This window comes from Syngnathoides biaculeatus, chromosome 6, assembly GCF_019802595.1.
Source record: "Syngnathoides biaculeatus isolate LvHL_M chromosome 6, ASM1980259v1, whole genome shotgun sequence".
Taxonomy (NCBI): Eukaryota; Metazoa; Chordata; class Actinopteri; order Syngnathiformes; family Syngnathidae; genus Syngnathoides; species Syngnathoides biaculeatus.
The window spans coordinates 30,959,954-30,976,228 of NC_084645.1; the positions used below are offsets into that span (position 1 = coordinate 30,959,954).

The 16,275-nt window shown below is 44.0% G+C and overlaps 3 protein-coding genes across 8 annotated transcripts in view; 1 reads left to right on the plus strand and 2 right to left on the minus strand.

Annotated features, from left to right (window-relative positions):
- The window catches only part of LOC133502174 (insulin-like growth factor 1 receptor), a 142,021-nt gene extending 141,674 nt beyond the window's left edge, over positions 1 to 347 (minus strand). The window contains exon 1 of the mRNA XM_061822658.1: positions 208 to 347. The gene's annotated coding sequence lies outside the window, so the exon portion shown is untranslated. The remainder of the gene's footprint in view (positions 1 to 207) is intronic.
- LOC133502176 (high affinity choline transporter 1-like) overlaps positions 1 to 1,051 on the plus strand; it is a 55,225-nt gene extending 54,174 nt beyond the window's left edge. Inside the window, 1 exon segment of the mRNA XM_061822661.1 lies at positions 84 to 1,051. Within this exon segment, the coding sequence (XP_061678645.1) occupies positions 84 to 605 (522 nt within the window). The 3' untranslated portion in view covers positions 606 to 1,051.
- Positions 1,052 to 5,475: 4,424 nt separating this feature from the next.
- On the minus strand, positions 5,476 to 15,561 carry LOC133502177 (high-affinity choline transporter 1-like). Of its 6 annotated transcripts, XM_061822663.1 has the most exons (11): positions 15,521 to 15,561; positions 14,939 to 15,209; positions 14,690 to 14,842; positions 13,961 to 14,160; positions 13,750 to 13,863; positions 11,546 to 11,701; positions 11,271 to 11,419; positions 11,028 to 11,174; positions 9,584 to 9,737; positions 9,246 to 9,463; positions 5,476 to 9,134 (listed from the first exon to the last, which is right to left on the minus strand). In XM_061822663.1, exons 4-11 carry the CDS (start codon positions 14,142 to 14,144, stop codon positions 8,616 to 8,618), a joined length of 1,641 nt encoding a protein of 546 aa, XP_061678647.1. In that variant the 5' UTR covers positions 14,145 to 14,160; positions 14,690 to 14,842; positions 14,939 to 15,209; positions 15,521 to 15,561; the 3' UTR covers positions 5,476 to 8,615. The 6 variants fall into 6 exon arrangements, with proteins under 6 accessions (XP_061678647.1, XP_061678652.1, XP_061678651.1 ...); XM_061822668.1 differs by having other exon boundaries at positions 11,546 to 11,698; positions 13,823 to 13,863; positions 13,961 to 14,060; positions 14,939 to 15,557; XM_061822667.1 differs by having other exon boundaries at positions 13,961 to 14,060; positions 14,939 to 15,557.
- Between the last annotated feature and the right edge of the window lie 714 nt (positions 15,562 to 16,275).

The window sequence follows — 16,275 nt, forward strand, 5'->3', positions numbered from 1 at the left end:
ACGCATGGTCAGGATTGTTGCGGTTCAGCAATTTAATGATGTAAATTCATGTTTTCTTTTTTTTTTTTTTTTTTGACCCACAGGCATCAGACAGGGAGCTGCAGTGGGTGATCAGGATTAGTGTGCTGCTGGTAGGCCTGGCTGGAACCGGTCTGGCCTTTAACAAGCGCAGTATCTTTGCTCTTTGGCTGCTCTCGACCGACTTACTTTACTGCGTTGTGACCCCACAGCTGGTGTGCGTGGTGCACCTGCGCTCTGCCAATTGTTACGGCGCCATCAGCGCCTACGTGATAGCTTGGTTGCTGCGTATGCTGAGCGGCGAGCCAGCCCTCGGCATCCCTCCTGTGCTGCTCTACCCGGGCTGGGGAGAGGAGGATGGAGTTGTCAAGCAAAACTTTCCCTTTAGGACTATGATTGCACTCATTTGTCTGATGGCTGTCATTGTGGTGTCCTACCTGGTCCAGTTGGGCTTCTCTCGCCAGCTAATTCCTCAGTCCTGGGATGTGTTGGATGCATTCAAAGACGAAATGGAGACAAAACCTGAAGAGAGACCAATACCAGTTTTCACTGAGGAAAGGTCTTATGTCTTGAATTCGCCTTTATAGGCTCAATGTATTTGGCAAAGCTCATGTTGGGCTGTATTATCCCATTTTGTGCGTCAATCTTCTGATATTTGCTTGCGAGCTGTTGAGTTGTCCAAATATGAATTGTGACCTCCAACACCCTGCAAATATGTGCCCTACCGACCATGAGGCAAGACTTGGGGAGTCTTCAATATCTGGAAAGTGGAGTTTACCTGAGACATGCGATTGCTGTAGAAATCCATTTTGAAAGTATGTAGGCTCTTAAAATGTCAAATTAACACCCGTCAAGAATTCGGACATTAGGCGTCGGCAATTAGACGTGCGCACTGTTGGTCGAACAGACATCTTTGAAGGAGTGTGTGTTTTTTACTTCTATATTTCTGAAATACTGTCCAATAAATACAATTTAATCAGAATACTATGCTTATGAGTGAGTTTGGACCGTCACCGATCGGAAAATGTTGATCTCCCTAATCCTGCAACCACACCAGCCCCACAAAAGAGAGCGATCTCACGACTGACAACATACATAAAAATAAAATATTTACAATTCCAACAAACCAGCAGAACATTAAATGACCGCAGTCATGCAGGCTTTGCGGTTGTTTCAGACAAACTCATAAGCACCACGCAGTACATTTGAAGCGAAAACAGGTGCATGAAAAACAGTCTGAATTTGTGGCACCGAATTTGTCTTGGCCAATTAACATCACATAATGTTGACATTCTGTAATGCGGTAGGAACACATTCACGGCTGTCGGTGAGCATATAGGGCCAGGTTTCTCCTACCCTGTCAGCACGAGTCAGCCGCCAACTGTCAGAGGTTGGGAGCATGGGAGCAGGCACCAGAATCAAAATGTGCGGTCTGATCTTTCTCCCTCCCAGGAAGTGAGGTTTACGTGCCCATGTGCGAAACAGGGAGTGCTGACGTAGCAGACCTCCAAGGAAGTCGGGAGGCATTCCTTGCAACTCGCAAATATGTATTTCTCATCGTTGTAAAAGAAAGGTCGGATTTGCTAATTTGGACGAATAGGACTGATACAGCAGCTTAAAAAAAATGGAAATAACTAATTTTACAGGAGTTTGTGAGCTATAGTGTAGTCTGACATAAAATGCTTCAGGGAGCATTTAGGTATGACCGGGGTGGAGCTGAAAGCCTAATGCAGAGGACGCCTCCCTATTTCATTTATTATTCATCTATTTTTCTTTTGCGACTTATGCTCACTAGGGTTTTTGTTGTGATAGCCAGCGTGACAGTGTTGCTGTGTCAACGTAGACAATTGTGCGAAAGCGTTATAGCCGTAGGAAAGCGGCCGCCTCGGTAGGTCGCCGCCATAGATCTTCTGTCGTGAGTGTAGTAGGGAGCACTGGGCAGTTGAACAGCCGGTGCCACAGTCCGGGCGGACGACAGTAACACGACAGAAGCCCGAGCGCAGTTGGGCGAGGATGCAGGGTGCTTCCTGATGCAGAGACCGTTGTTCGTCGTGAATTGGAGGCAGGTAGCGCCCAACGACGATGTTAGGCTTGTAGGCCAGCCTGGTGTTGGTAACGGCCGATGTGTGGAGTTCAGTAAGTCCGCGCTTGTATTGTTGGTCGTCTGTGTCATGATCCTGCCGCTCCAGCCTGGGCTGGGCGGGTGTCCGCGGTTGCTCTGATTGGAAGGTGCACACCTGCGCCGCATGCAGCCTGATTATGCTGTGGATTTATATGACCGTGATGACAACTGGCCGGACCAGTTCGTATGATCTTCATGTCCCGTTCGTGTGCTCCGGTATCCCTGATCGAACCTGTGTGTACCGACCTTCGTCAGTTCTCCGACCAACCTTGTAAGCCTGACTCCTTTGATACTTCTGCCTGCGTTGATTGTTCTCCCGTGTACCGACTCCTGCCTGCCCGCTCACCTACTCTCTTCGCCCGACGTCCCAACTACCGCTGCTGCACCGGACTGCCTGCTCGATCCCCGACCTCGGCATATAATAAACGCGTCTCTTCTTGAACTACCTTGCGTCTTCCGAGTTCCTGCATTTGGGTCCTACTCTCGTTCCGATGGGACATGACAGTCTGGCTGTTCATTGGTGCCAACGAACTGGTCTATGTCTGTTTGCCAATGAGAGACGTCGTAGATTTTGAGACCTTGTGGTCAGATCCAACGGACCAGGTCGCTGTTTGGATGATCCGGTCGATGGCATTGAAGCAAATACTTCCTAGACAGCAGTTTGTTGGGTTGACGGACGGGCAGGGTCGCGGGGAGTGCTGGAGCCTGTCCCCGCTTTTAATGGGCAGGAGGCGGGGTAGACCCTGAAATTGTTGCCAGCCAATTGCAGGGCACATAGAGGCAAACAGCCGCACTCACAATCACACCTAGGGGCAATTTAGAGTGTCCAATTAATGTTGCATGATTTTAGGATGTGGGAGGAAACCGGAGTAACCGGAGAAAACCCACGCAGGCACGAGGAGAACATGCAAACTCCACACAGGCGGGGCCAGGTCTTCAGAACTGTGAGGCCAACGCTTTACCGGCTGACCCACCGTGGCTCCCCACTTATATGATGACTTCCTCAATTTGTTCCTTGAGGTTTAGAGCACAACTCCACTTAAACGGCACTCAGAAATCCTCTCCTCTTGGTGGAGCTTTTTTGATCTCATGGCAACGCCACTTCAGAATGCAGTAGTTTTCCATTTCATGCATGTCGTGTCCCGTCAGCTGCCCTCTGCAATTGCCGACAGGATTCAGCGCTCACCCCGATCAGCGCATATTCAACAAATGGGAAAGTCAACAGCCGCTTGGATTTTGCAAAATGCGGTGTAACAAAAAACATATATATATTATAAGATCTTGAAACAAATGAGGGAATATGCTCCATTATGAATAATTCTGACTGCAGACGTTTCTACTTCTTCATCTCCCCAAACAAGAGAGCTCAGATCAGTGTTTCAACCTTTTTTTTTTCTCGCATTGTAGTTGCTGTCACGTGTGGTCATAAAAAAATCACTTGCACTTCTTCTGGCCTCCATTAGAAACGCCCTTCTCGGCCATGCCACAACCTTGATATGCATATTACAGAGCCACTCCTTGGTTTTCCTGGCTGTGTGCTTCGGGTCATTGTCACGTTGAAAGACCCAGCCACGGCCCATCTTCAATGCTCTGACTGAGGAAAAGAGGTTGTTCCCCAAAATCTCACAATACAGTACATGGCCGCGGTCATCCTCTCCTCATACAATGCAGTCGTCCTGTCCCATGTGCAGAAAAACACCCCCAAAGCATGATGCTACCACCCCCATGCTTCACAGTAAGGATGGTGTTCTTGGGATGGAACTCATCATTCATCTTCCTGCAAACACGGTTAGTGACCATAAAAATTTCACCCATGACTCCTCTGTATCATCCGAATGGTCATTGGCAAACTTAAGATGGGCCTTGACATGTGCTAGTTTAAGGGGGGGAACCTTCCGTGCCATGCATGATTTCAAACCATGACGTCTTAGTGTATTACCAACAGTCACCTTGGAAACGGTGGTCCCAGCTCTTTTCAGATCATTGACCAAGTCCTGTCATGTTGTCCTGGGCTGATTCCTCACATTTCTAAAGATCATTGAGACCCCACGAGGTGATATCTTGCATGGGGCTCCACTCCGATTGAGATTGATCGTCATGTCGAGCTTCTTCCATTTTCTAATGATTGCTCCTACAGTGGACCTTTTTTTCCACCAAGTTGCTTGGCAATTTCTCCGTAGCCCTTTCCAGCCGTGTGGACTTGTACAAGTTTGTCTCTGGTGTTTTTGAACAGCTCTTTGGTCTTGGCCATGTTGCAGGTTTGAGTCTTACTGATTGTATGGGGTGGACAGGTGTCTTTATGCAGCTAATGACCTCACACAGGTGCATCTGATTCATGATAATATATGGAGTGGAGGTGGATTTTTAAAGGCTGACCAACATGTCTTTGAGGGTCAGAATTCTAGCTGACAGCTATATTACACAAATAAATCATTAAAAAAAAAACATACATTGTGATTTCTGGATTTTTATTTTTAGATTATCTCTCACAGTGAACATGCACCTACAATGAAAATTTTAGACCCCTCCATGATTTCTAATTGGGAGAACATGCAATATAGCAGGGTGTTCAAATACTTATTTTCTTCACTGTATGTACTGTTTGCTCAGAGGTGGTGTAGTAAAATTTGATACAATTGTACTTCTTCGAATAGAGTCAATACAAGGTACTCTATACTCATACTAAAGTTCTTTTCATAAAGAAGGAACATTACACGAGACTCCCTTACATTGAGCTAATTGGCACTTGCCATTTTATTGATTGCATCGCGAGAGATGATGAATGACGTTGAAAATACAAACGTGCAAGCATCAACTCGTCACGAGTTTTAAACAACAGTAACATTCATGAGAACACAATTATGTAGCTAATTTCAAGAAATTGATCATTTCAATTAAATTGGCAGAAAATAATGTTGTCACATAATGAAGTTGTGAATTACTGTAGGAAAAAACGAGTGTGGCAGTCACCCATGTCCAGTCTTGACCTTAATTTGCATTTCTATTTGAAACTGTTATCAATGAAATACTATTTTGCAAGAAAAATGTTTTACCTCATATTTTGGTGTTGATGGTTCAGTAATAAACAGATGGAGACACACTATGACACGCATTTATAATCCATAATATAATATAATATAACTATCAAACTTTAGTACATTTCACATTTTGTTCACAAATCTATCCTATTGGTCACTCCCCAGGTGTGTAATATTTTTCCAAATTATTAAGTGCATGACCCTGTGACAATACTTCAACAAACTTGGCAAAAAAAAATTTCGGGGCGGGGGGGCGTGGTATGAGGATTTCATCTGACGGCAAAGGATGCATGTTCACTTGTTTACCATATTTCTTTATTTCCTAGTAAGAACATGGAACATAGGTTCAAATGGCCAGGTTGCAGTCTATAGAAGAACAAAAGAAATCTTCAAAAAGATAACGAGATAAATAATCTCAGCAGAGCACAGTTGTTGTGACTGTTTTTTTTTAACCCTATGAAAGCAACTTCTGAAGCAAGGCTAGAAGTAGTTAAAAACAAGATGCCCATTGCAGGCCAGCCCTGTTTTCAAGCCGCCATATTTTCACATACATAAACAATGACGTCAATGGCTGCGCATTTATGCAAAGACAACGTGCTCAGACAGAACACAGGCGGACTATCCTGAGTGAATCATTTATAGACCATTTGATCAAGGGCAAGTAATATTCTACCCATGTGAAACCGAGTTTGTTTATTCCGACTGAGGTGTACATGGAAATCATTTTGATGCGATTTGGGCTTCTAACCCAATTCAAATCAAAATACAGGCTCCAAATACAGCCTAAAATTCTGGATGACTTCTAATTCCATCAACTTTTTTGTTTTTTACTTTACAGTATTTTTTTCTTTTTACTTGTCCTGTTCAATTGCATGTGTATGGGGAATAGCAGGTCTGTATGGCTTTTGTGCTGGGACAGTTTTGCTCTAGAACAGGAAGATTTAAATAACCCCCTCTGCTTATTATTTTTCAGCTAACCAGCCAGACAAAAAATAGCTTTAGAGGACAGACAGAGGGACAGAGTTAACAAAGGGAACTAGTGGTGAGAACCACATCCGAACAATAGTGAGACAGTCTAGATATTTGTCCACGAGTAACGTCCATCCATCTCTTTTCTTAGCCGGCTATCCTCACAAGGGTCGCAGGAGTGCTGCAGCCTATCCCAGCTGTCAACGGGCAGGAGGCGGGGTACAACCTGAACTGGTTGCCAGACAATCGCAGGGCACATCGAGACAAACAGCCGCACTCGCAATCACACCTTGGGGAGTGTCCAATTGCATGTTTTTGGGATGTGGGAGGAAACTGGAGTGCCTGGAGAAAACCCACGCAGGCACAGGGAGAACATGCAAACTCCACACAGGCAGGGCCGGGATCGAACCCGGATCCTCAGAACTGTGAGGCCAACGCTTTCCAGGTGATCCACCGTGACGCCCACAAGTAACGTTATGTAGCATTTTAAGTTTTGAGTAAAACCCAATTTATTTAAGAAATAAATTTGTCGAACGCCTGTGCTCACTTCCGAATTAGTTTTAAATTTCCATTTTAATGTCACAATCAAACTGTGTCTCGTAAAGGGCACCAAATCAAAAAATGTATTAATGTGTAAAATGATCTTCCCCTCACCAGTCACATCATCAAAAGGTTGCAACAATTACGAACAAGTCCTTGATCACAGGGAGTTTCTTGTTGAAACTCAAAACGCACAAAGGAAGGTATTAAATTTTTCAAAATATTTAATGAAATACGAGGCAACTCCAGGGAAACACACCGAGGGGTTTAACTACAAAAAGGAAACACAAATAATGGTGAAAGAAAGAAAAATAGGCGTACGCAAAGGGAAGTTAGGCTTTGTGATACACTGCGCTAAAACGAACATGTATAAGGTTGCAGCATGTTTAGCAAGGACAAAGTTGAGACTTGTTTGATGCTAGTAATTTCCCCAAAAGGATTAGGCAGTAATATTCTACATTTTGACACTGATTGTTGTGCTATTCGCGACCTTTGGTCAGGCGTCCCTGGGAATTGTCTTTCCCCGCACGTCTCAAGAGGAAAACAAAGCAGGCTTGGTTTCCAAAGAAGGATGCACAAAAAAATTAGACAAAAAAGATGTGCCAAAAGAAAGTTGGTGCCCTGTTTGTGTGCACTTGTAACTTTCCTACCAAGTGAGTGAGCGATGGCGGGCCCGTTCTTGCTTTCAAGTGTGTGCGTGACCGCTACGGAATGCCGTGAGTTGCTTGCTGAGGCTACGCCAACAGATCACGGTTGGTGAAAAAAATAAAACGATCGAAGCTGCCAGGCCAGGTTATTCGATCAAAAGCGCTGCCGTCAGGTTCCCGTGGGCGCATGTTACCAAGCAAGAACAGCAGAGAAGCAGTAAACAAGAGAGAAGAGGGCGGAGTCAAAGGTTAAATAGCTAAGAGATGTCCCCAAGAGACAGGGGACGGAGTGAACCTGAAGAGCATGCCCATGAATTCCTGTCTAAATTTAGCCGTAAAATGGACTACAAAATCAAATGTTAAAATTAAATACTCGCATCTTTGTACTGTTATGCATAAATCCTGCAGATGGAATGATTTTTTTTCAACTTCAGTCTCGGAACACCAATTGGTCATTATTCAATCACATTTCGTACTGTTTGGCAACAAATCAATCCAATCAGTTCTCAAGTCTTGCATATGGACCAGTGAAGCTGACACAATGACATGGGCATACATTTGGTATAGTTCATACAAAATCAAAGCAGACGTTCATCTTCAGCTAAAGAAAGATCGGGGTGTGATCCGCCAGGCGTCCTGTGGTGGCTGTCTTGCACAGCATGGTCGCAGGGACGGACGGAAAGTCAATTAGTTGGGGGGGTTGTGAATGACATCGGGCTCAGAGCTACAAGTTAAAACGGTCAAATAATGTTCTTATATATGTGGTAGAGCACATGGAACCAGGAAAAGACATGAAACTGCTAACCAATGGAATAAGATGAGAGAGGACAAAAAAGGAGAGGACAACACAGGATGAGGGAAATGAGCAAGGCAGTGCTACTGATTAGTGATGGAGTGGGATATTTTTTAGCCGAGCCAAGTGGTGGTCTTCCCCCACCCCACCCTCAGCCCCCTCACTTGGGGGAGGGGGGCCAACACCCCATTACCAAGATCAAGGGCGGACACCAAGCACAACGAACACACCCCAACAAGTCCCAGAAGGAGGAGCACAGGTACTGGTCCAGTGATACCTCATGCTCACCCACCAGCACCCCAACCCTCAGCAACATCTCCAAACGACCGGAACTGGTCACAGAAGGTGGGCCCATGCAAGGCAGTTATACCCTTCTTCTTTTCACTGCAAAAATTACAAACTGAGTAGAAAAAAAACTATTCTCAAGAACATATGTAGCAATGTGCCCATAATTATGGCTAAAATCAGGTTTGACAGATACGTTGAGCCTAAAAAGATGTACTTAAGACAAAGTCCTTGTTCTCATTGGAAATTGGTCTCTCTTCCTCGACTTCTGCCTCCATGTTCTTTTTGAATGAATCCAACACATCCCAGGACTGAGGAATAAGATGGCGAGTGAAAGCCAGCTGGAACAGCCACGATATGAGATATATAGCTGCTAAAGAAATGAGCACAATCAGAGTCTTAAAGGGAAAGTACTGTCTGATGACGCCATGCTCCTCCCTCCAGCCCGGGTAGAGCAGCACAGGAGGGATGCCGAGGGCTGGCTCGCCGCTCAGCCCACGAAGCAGCAGAGCAATCATGTAGCTGCTGATGGCGCCGTAGCAATTGGCAGAGCGAAGGAGCACCACACAGACCAGCTGCGGGGCGATAATGCAATAAAGTAAGTCGAGCGCGAGCAGCCAGAGCTCAATGATGCTGGTCTTGTTAAAGGCCAGCCCGGTCCCAGCCAGGCCCACCAGTAGCACACTAATCCTGATCACCCACTGCAGCTCCCTTTCTGATGCCTGTTGGCAAAAAAATAAGAAAGTTGTGTTGCCTCGCATGCATGCACAGGTGCACACACACATACACACACAAACACACACACACACACACACATATGTGGGCAAACACACCTGCTTTCTCAACGTTGTCTTGTATATGTTTTGTGTGAACATGGATCCTGACGACAGCAAGGCAGAGTCCATGGAGGACATGACTGCTGCTGCGACAGCACCAATACCCAACACTGACATCCAGGAGGGTGTGATGTAGGACAAAGCCAGTGGGAGGACATTCCCTGCCTCCCCGCGCTCATAAGGTGGGGGTAGACCATAGTCTGTCTGGTTCCAGTCTGATGGAAAGAGGCAAAAGATGTCATGGTGATAGGGATAAAAATTATTGTAAGTGGCTTTGTTAGTTCTCATCTCTACTTCATATGGTAAAGTGTTAAAAAGTGCGTGTGTGTGTGTACCTGCAGAAGTAGCCAAAGCTCCAATTATCACTGAAGGAATTCCCAAAATAAAAGCCAATCCACCAGCGGCAAAACAGGTGACCTGTGCTTGAGTTGAAGAGGACGCTGCAAGAATCCTCTGGAATAGGGCCTGACACGCCAGTCCTCCGACAGACTATGATACAAATAAGCCCGGTCAGTTCATCGAGTAGTATATCATTTAGGCATCTAATAACACGGATCAAAAATGTTTGCATGGGTGTGTTTATCTGTGGGAATGGAAGGGTGGATCTTGTATTCTTCTTTTTCACTCTCGTTTCGTCTTGGGTTGCATTCTTGTGTATAAAAAGTGCGATAAAAACAATATTGATGATGGATGGATTGATGTGGGCAATGACAGTTAGACCTGGAAGGGTGTGATTGAAAGGAACAGACCCCAATTTGCGTGGTCCTTTTTTATTGTCATGAAGCAGGGGCACGGAGGAGGACCCAAATGCAGGATTCCCAGGCAAAGGCATAATGTTCGGAGTGGTTTGATTCCCAACTTAGGTCATACACAGTTTAAGCAGTCCAAGAAGGCAGAGGCACAAAAACGCTAGGCGAGGCAAGATCCAAAAAACGTAAAACAAGGTCTGATGACAATGAGACAAACCAAAAAACACGACAAGATGTGGTCAAACTAAAGGGGCACAGACACGCTGTGTGAAAGGATTGCTCCACACTCACTTATCCACAGTACCGGAGTATCCCAGAATGCAGTGAATCACCCGCAACAAACTGGCCAATGCCGATGACACATTGACCACTTCAGTACTTGGTCCATTAGAGTCCAAAATGCAAAACAGCTGTGACAGCCACCCAGGACAGTGGCTTGGCCACGCCCCTCACAAGAGATGCCATCCATGGTAGACGCCAGGCCATGCCCATGACAGTTATTAGAGTTCTGTACTTGTCACAGATTGTCCGTAATGAACGTCATGTTCAAACATGAAGGTGTCCATTCCTGCACTTGAGAACAGGACACCGACCGCAGTTTGATCAGTGTGTTTGTGGTTGTGTCATTGGACTTGTGGCCACATGCACTTTTTTTATAGACTCAGATGAAAAGGACAAACAATTGCCACCTGGCGCTATTGTTACACCGAGTGTGCACAAGTAGGGTATTTAATCTTTTGTTGTTGTTGTTGTTATCACTGTTTTTCATTGGTTATTGTTCAGAGGCGTTTCCATTTGCTTTTTCCACAAGGGTTGAGTCGGCGGGCTATGGAGAGAGGCAAAAGATGTCATGTGGTTGTCGTGCGCCTCCGGGGCAGGAAGGGGAAGTGGTGGACTGGGTGGTGTTGGCGGCAACAATAGGCGGTGAAAGAAGCATTGTTCATTTCATTTTTAAATGTTTGAAATAAATGAATGAAAAGCAGTAGAACATTTCGATCAAAATTTTGGATGAAATAAAATTTGATCAGACCATCACCAAAAAGTCGTCCGTCCACTTTCCCGCATCCTCCAGCTTCACCTCTCCTATCCACGAGGGGAAGCTTGACTGGTTGAAATGAGCTGTTTGTGGGGCGTCAGTCACCGCGGGACTGAGAAACATAAATGGAATACAAAGCCACTAAAAAGAAAAAGAAACAAAAACAAACAATGGTTCGTCACAACAGCAAGTAAAATCCGATCACACAACCTTTGTACAGATTTCTCGAGAGCTTACCAGACAAACAAATATGAAGGACAGTTGGATGATATCGGTGTATGCGACCGCGTAGAGGCCACCAAATAAAGTATAGATGATAGAGACAGCTGCAGAGATTATGATGGAGATCGTCGATGATACATCAAGGATAATGCTCATCATTCCCCCTGGAATGGAAAGCACGAGCAATATTCAATCAAAGGTGTGGGCGGCTCAACTTACCGATCATTAACGTACCGTTCGGCCCTCCCAATGACAGTAGGTGTTAAAATCCTGAAAAAGCAAACACTAACCTAGCGCAGCAAGGATGCAGGCCACCCACAAAATATCACAGACCAGAGCAGGAAGTAAAATTGCTGTCGTGAATAATTGGCCATAGCGGTGCTGAAATGGGTCCAACATAGTCACGTAGCGTTTGGACCTCATTGGCTTGGCTAAAAACAGTCCTGCTGGAAAAACACAAGACATACCAGAGACATAAGTGTTTCATAACATTCACAACAACAACAACAAAGAGTGGCGGTCTTGACTTGTTGTCGATATGCATCACAAATATTTGTAATCACAAAAGTGTTGTTAATGAGCATCGCAAGTGTAACTTCTTAATAAGAATCTTCTCTTCCTTTCGGCTTGTCCCGTTCGGGGTCGCCACAGCGTGTCATCTTTTTCCATCTTAGCCTATCTTCTGCATCTTCCTCTCTAACCCCAACTGCCCTCATGTCTTCCCTAACCACATCCATAAACCTTCTCTTTGGTCTTTGGTATGTCATCAGGACCAACTGCCTTTCCATTTTTCATCCTTTGTTGTGCCTTTCTGACTTCCCCTTTCCTAATCATTGCCACTTCCTGGTCCTTCACACTTGCCTCTTCAACTCTTCGTTTTCTGTCATTTTGTTCATTCATCAACTTCTCAAAGTATTCTTTCCATCTATTTAGTACACTACCGTCACCAGTCAACACATTTCCGTCTCTATCCTTAATCACCCTTACCTACTGCACATCCTTCCCATCTCTATCCCTCTGTCTGGCCAACCTGTAGAGATCCTTTTCTCCTTCTTTCGTGTCCAACCTGGTGTATCTCTAACTTCTTTATAAGAATAAAAACTGCAATTCAAGTGAATCATTTACAGGTGGATTTTTGCAACCCAGGGGTGAACTGTCAAATTAGACTATCCATCCATCCATTTTCTGAGCTGCTTATACTCACAAGGCATGTGGGAGTTCTGGACCCTATTCTAACTATCAACAGGCAGAAGTGAGGCTACATTCCGAACTAGTTGCCAGCCAATTGGAGGGCGCATCGAGACGGTTAAATCTCATTCACAATCACACCTAGGACCAATTTGGTCTCTAATTATTACATTTTTTTGGGAAAGGGAAAGAAATCGGAAGTGCCCAGAGAAAACCCATACAGGCACGAGGAGAACATGCAAACTCCCGACAGGGGTTTGGGAGGGGAGGGGGGGAGGGGTCAGGGGGAGCTGAATTATGCTCCCCAACAGTTTTAAGGTTAATGTTATGTTGTCTCGATCAGGATGTGCCAAGGTGGAATTTTCACATTACACACCATCTCATCCTGCACTTTCTACTTCGGCTTCAGACCAGACCTTTCTCACTCAAAAAAGAGAAACTCTCATCGAGTTTCACCGCTCTTCTTCGATTATGCACATACTCTGACAGTCATTGTATCTTAAGACAACAGCATTTTAAAAAAAATTTCTCCATTATTTTCGAGAGAAAACATAAGCGGCATGTCTAGCTCGTCTTTTCTCAACGTTGTCCAGACTGTGTTGCTAACTAAAGCACAAGTGGTGGGTGCTGTCATAATTAACCGCATTGATGGGCTGCGTAACTACTGTAACATTTGTAATTAGGAGTGTACCCCGTTAAGAGCGGAGGGGTGGAATGCAAGGTAAAAGAGGAAAAAGAGTGGGTGTCGTTGCTGCCTAAAAATAAAAAATGTGGCTTCTCCTTTTCATTTTTTTACAGTATGTATGTGAATTGTGCCACTGGATGTAACATCCAGTCATCCCTCACTCATTGGATAAGGTTTGTAAAATGCCACAAACTCAATAGCTGTATGTTATACTTTGAATATGCATTGGATTTATTTATTTATTTTTTACACAACGCAGAATATCTGTTAAAAAGACCGTAGCATCAGTGCGCAACTGCGCACGAACGCACCCGAGAAGAAACATTGGCTGACATCTTTTTTTTTTTCCCCACGCCGTCCTGCAATCAACCAAAACCGCCGGCCCTCGGGATTTATTCGAGCTTGGGATCGGCCTACAAATTGATCTGACTTGTGCCCCCATAGGGCCGCACTTAGAGAGGGGAACACAAACTCCATGAAATCGGTCAATTAGATCTGGATTTCGCCCATGTAAGTCTGCAAAGGCCCGTTCATCAGCTGCGTATTCTGAGTCATGATCCTGTGGCCTAAGGTGTGTTCAGGCAGAGTGAAAAGCACAAAGGAGTCTAATTCTATACTTACCAAGGAAAAAATTCAAAAAATATGCAAGAGGGCCAAAAGCCCAAACGAGACCCTGAGCTGGAGAGTAAACGACCTCAGCAGTCCCCATAATAGAATTTCCACCAATCCATGTTGCTAAAACAAAACACATATGAGAAACAAAAGTCAGGAGTTTAAATAAAAAGTATCACAAAGTAAAAAATGTATGTGCGTGTGTGTGTGTGGGTCTTACCTGTCATGGTAAACACACCAATCACTACATTGATATTGCGGCCTCCGACGATGGTGACTTCGCTTTTTTTTCCAGAACATTGCTTCTCCACTTGCTTGGACTTCCGAGAGGCGAAGATTCCAGTGAGCAGAATGACCAAGTAAAAAACCCCAACGGCCACAAGTCCAGCCACATGCACTCCCATATTTGCCAAACAGCCGCTGCTGACGAACACAACCTCCAATTGTGGTTACAAAGTTATACAAAGTTTACAAGATGGGCATGACGGTATTAAGAGATGAAAGTTAGATAACGTCATGAAACGAAACAATATTAAATGTGTGCATTCCTACAAAAGCTATTAAAATTATATGTAAGACAATATCTGTAACTTTTGCGCTTACAAAAAATTGCAATGTGTCTGCGACAGTCAACCCTCCTCTACTACAATAAAGTATTGTATTGTCAAATAGTGTGGATATGACATGTTTTGCCCTTTCACCCGTTCTGTTTACAGCTTGAAAGTGAGTGCCAAGAATGCATTGCTGCCATAAATGTGTTTGTACCTGGGGTTGATGTTAACACATTTTCACATTTTTAAGGGAAGCAAGCAATATGCTGTCATGTAAAAAAGATACAAATGCACACACACAAACACACATACACCTACACAATACAGAGAGTTGAAAAAATCTTGCAAATTACGTGATATAAACTTGAAATGAATTTTATTTTATTTTTTTTACTCACCGCTCCGTCGGGCGTTCAAAGGCTTTCTGCTTTGTTGTTTACTGTCTTCAATTGAAATCTGCCATCCCACCCCTCCCAAGCAGGTTTATCTTCTGAAATGATCATCCTGACACTCAAGCAGGCACAGGACAACCTCCCCAAGCTGTTCTGCGCCTTGGAGGGGGAAAAAAATATATATATATTTATATATATATATAAATAAAGTATCTAAAATATATGAAACAGAGAGTTGAAAACAATAAATTTTACCGTTTAAGTACTCCTGCAGTCACACTTTTTCTGTTACGGGCCCCCATTAGAAGCGAAACGTTAGGTGGCCCTCAAAGGTCATGATGATGGGGGGAAAAAAAGTTTTTGGACCACTGCTTTTGCGCTTCTTAACAGCAGCGCCTGGATGATGTGCAGAGCCCTTAAAATGACAGCAACATGTTGCTAAAGTTCTCACACAGTAGGAACCAGGAAGAGTAAATGTTGTTTGCTGAGTCGTTTCTTGACACTCCAGTCGAAGTTCACTGTAAAACTAAACGCAAAACATAATAATGACACTTGTGAAATGTTCAAATACATTACAGGCGTTGTTTCTTTCTTCATTTTTGCTCGGAAAATTCGCTAGCTCAAAGCTAACACACAATGAAAGAAAACCACCATTGACGAGCTAACAAAGATTAGCAATGAACTCGCGGCGCATATATTGCTCAAAATAATGTATATTGTTCCACAAATGCTGTACAAACGCAAAGAAAAAGTCAACATAGGAACATTGCCACGTATATAATCTCCAAATTCTCCGTAAAACGAGTTTTATTAACAATATTGTATTGTAGGCTTTACTTTCCTTATGACTGCACGTCTCACCACCTGCACGACACTGCCCCACAATGGTCAAGATGTGTACAGCAGTTATTTTATGGACTAGATTCGATGAAATACTGTTTCTTTCGGCTTGTCCCTTTAGCAGCGGAACAGATCAGATGAACGCTCATATTTGTTTGGCACATTGTTGTTAAAAAAAAAAAGCAGGGAAAAAAAAAGAATGCTTGAAGGCACACTTTTATTAAACTCCCTGGCTGCCAAGTTGTGGTAGGCAAAAGTTCTCTTTGTGTCCAGTTTCGAAGCATTCTCAACATCTAATCATTGCTTTTATTGCAGACTATAAATTACATTTCTTAGCATGCTTCCACATACATTACCTAAAGCTAACCTAAAACAAAATATTTTGACCAAAAAAGTGAAATTTGATCATTTCCTGCAGCTCACCATGATGAGAGCTCTCACGGTACATTGGTGGGGAATCAGTGGTTGACGTCATCACAGAAGGAATCCGAGGCGTTGGTGGCAAATGATGGAAAATCGTGATACCGATTGCTAAGCTATCATGTTCTGAAGTTGCAAAACAGAAAAGTGATTGGGTGATCATGTCACATTGGCCTAACTGGAACAGAGTTTTAGTGGAGAGTAGGAACCAAGTTTAATAATAATAATAATAAATAATAATACCAACCAAGTCAGTTAATGCGCACCAGGAGATCTTAACTTGTGTCTAAGTCTTAAATTATCCAATTACTGTAATTTCTTGAGTATAATGC